We start from the raw sequence: 2,600 nt of genomic DNA, 5'->3' as shown, positions 1-2,600 counted from the left end.
AAAACGAATTTGAGCTTAACCAACTGAAAAGGTGTAGGCTAGAGAAAATGCAAATCTACAATGGATCAACATGTATACAACAAAGCAAATAAAGACTTTTATTTACAGCATTTATGGAAAAGATTATAAGATAGATAGCAGCTAAAGATGAAATAAGAGTATACATTTGGTTTAAAACACACTGTAAAACATGATTATGGTCGTGTCAATTGGATATTCTAAGTTTCTAACCAATTATGAAGTATATTATTACCTCTCTCTCCAATGGAATTGAAGAGTAGTTTCGTTTTTCTCTTTAAAAACCACTAATCTATTTTGGCCTTGTGGCCCTTGTCAGAGCTTCAAAGTGCATATATAAGTCAACCTGTTTATTACGTACATTCACTTCAACCGTTCAATTTTTTTCTACATATTTCGAATCGTCTCCTCTCCAACTACCTCAAACTATATATCATAGATTCAAAACCAATTTGACCAAAAAAAAAAAAAGATTCAAAACCAATATTGCACTTACATAAAAAGTTTAGTTTTCTTAAACTTGAAGGTAAATAACTTAATTGTCACAAACCTATCCCGAAATTAAACTCGCCGGTGTAATAAATAAATTTGGGAAAACTGATTACAAAAAAAAATAAAGAGAACAATTTACATGCAACGTGTCAACGTTCGAATCGCTATAGATAAAAAAAAAAGTCCACATTTGTTTAATGAAATTATTTGGACGTTCTTTGATGCAAAACATACAACAGCTAAAATATCTACAAGACTATAATGCGCCGAACGGCATGAAATTAAACAAACTTTCGTATATTTTTGTAATATTATGTTAAGTCAATCGCTATGCCATCGGTATCTATGTGATTGAAATTTAAAAGTTAATAGTATATACTTTTAAGGCCAAGGACTTAAGGTGACAATTAAAATATCTACGAGGAAACCATATCATTTCATTAGTAGTAGGCTTTAGTTTTATATTAGGTCTGTCCTAATCGCCGTCACTAAATATATACATTTGTTATTTGATGATTACCTATTTAGTATTTACTAGTAATTGTATGATTATTACGTCGATGAGTCATAGATATATCAGTTTAATTAACTATTTTGATATTATTTTCTTTCTTTTTCGGTCTTCTGCTGTCACCAGGTTGTGTGGACAAACAGTATTATTTCAACCTAACACGACAAATTATAAGTCTTAGTCGTGTTGATAACAAATTCTCATCCACGTAATCAAATTTCTTTTCACTTGTGTATAAGATCAATTAAGCTTTTCAATGTGTTAGGTTATAAAACGACAACGAAACTTGTAAAAATCCAACTCATATTCATTTGTCTGATACTTGAAACCACTTATAATTTTTGGTTGTATTATGACTCTATAGCACCACCACGATTTTTAAAGAGAGGTAGTTATGTATCCTGCCTACATTCAGATGCAGATTCGTTAATTTTCTATGTCAGAGAAAACATTTTTATATAGCATAATAAGACGATACATGATCAAGATCTGCGCACAACGATGTTTTTTTTATTATTTTGAATGAAATGATCAGTGACACATGCATGCATATGAATGGTGAATCTAAAACTTATTCGGATCTTTAAGTTATGTTACAAGTGATATATGGAACGTCCATTAATTAATAGTACCATTTTTTTCAATGAGCGGCCACTAATTTAGTATATTTTGACTTCTTGTTTTCCCTAATTTTTTGTGGAGAAACTAAAAACAATCTTTACTCACACATCAAATTATATATTGTGAGTCATGTGAAAACCAATCTAATCCCCTAGACACTTGTATATTACTACAAGAAAATGGTTATTAAATCCACTCTTAAGGTTATGAATTATTGGTTCACAAAAAAAAGGTTATGAATTATTGAGTTTACATGGGAAAACAAATACAAAAATTTAACTTTATAAAAAAAAAAAATTGAATGCTATGTTTCAGGAAATGTAAAAATTAATAAAAAATAGTGTGATAAGTTTTGGTTAGATTTGAAAACCTATTAAAAAAATCAGGACCATCATCTCTCCCAACAAAATTATATCAATAGAAGTAAATTAATTGTACACACAAACATATATAGACAATATATAGACACATAATTAAACACGTATTAAATCATTATTTGCTTCATCAGGCCAACTACTGTATATATACGTCTATGCCTTGTATATAGCATACGTATATGTATACAACTATATAAAGAGAGTACACCAACACCAAAACTCTTTCATATTCCCATTTTGGACCCAAAATAAAAAACAGAACAAAATAAAAATATGTCGAACAGGGTCCATGAAAGGAGCATGGAGATGGATGAGGAAGGCTCTACAAAGATGAAGATGAAGACGAAGGTTCTAGAACTTCCAAAGAAGATCAAGAAGATTCTAAAGAACCTATGGAAGGTTGGAAAAGATGATCCAAGGAGAGTGAAACATGCTTTGAAAGTAGGAGTTTCATTGACACTTGTTTCCTTATTGTATCTCATGGAGCCTCTCTTCAAAGGCATTGGAAACAGTGCTATTTGGGCAGTCATGACCGTCGTGGTCGTCCTCGAGTTCTCTGTTGGTAAATTATAAGTCAAAAC

At 30.7% G+C, this 2,600-nt stretch overlaps 1 protein-coding gene across 2 annotated transcripts in view; it reads left to right on the top strand.

Annotated features, from left to right (window-relative positions):
* The window catches only part of LOC104771919 (aluminum-activated malate transporter 14), a 7,938-nt gene continuing 7,606 nt past the window's right edge, over window positions 2,269-2,600 (top strand). The window contains exon 1 of one of the 2 annotated variants that reach the window (XM_010496538.1): window positions 2,269-2,418. In XM_010496538.1, coding sequence (XP_010494840.1) covers window positions 2,293-2,418 — 126 coding nt within the window. In that variant the 5' untranslated portion in view covers window positions 2,269-2,292. Of the gene's footprint in view, window positions 2,582-2,600 lie in introns of both variants that reach the window. The other variant, XM_010496539.1, reaches the window with a different exon arrangement.

This window comes from Camelina sativa, chromosome 20 (assembly GCF_000633955.1).
Source record: "Camelina sativa cultivar DH55 chromosome 20, Cs, whole genome shotgun sequence".
Classification (NCBI taxonomy): domain Eukaryota; kingdom Viridiplantae; phylum Streptophyta; class Magnoliopsida; order Brassicales; family Brassicaceae; genus Camelina; species Camelina sativa.
This window is presented reverse-complemented; position numbering and strand designations above follow the sequence as displayed.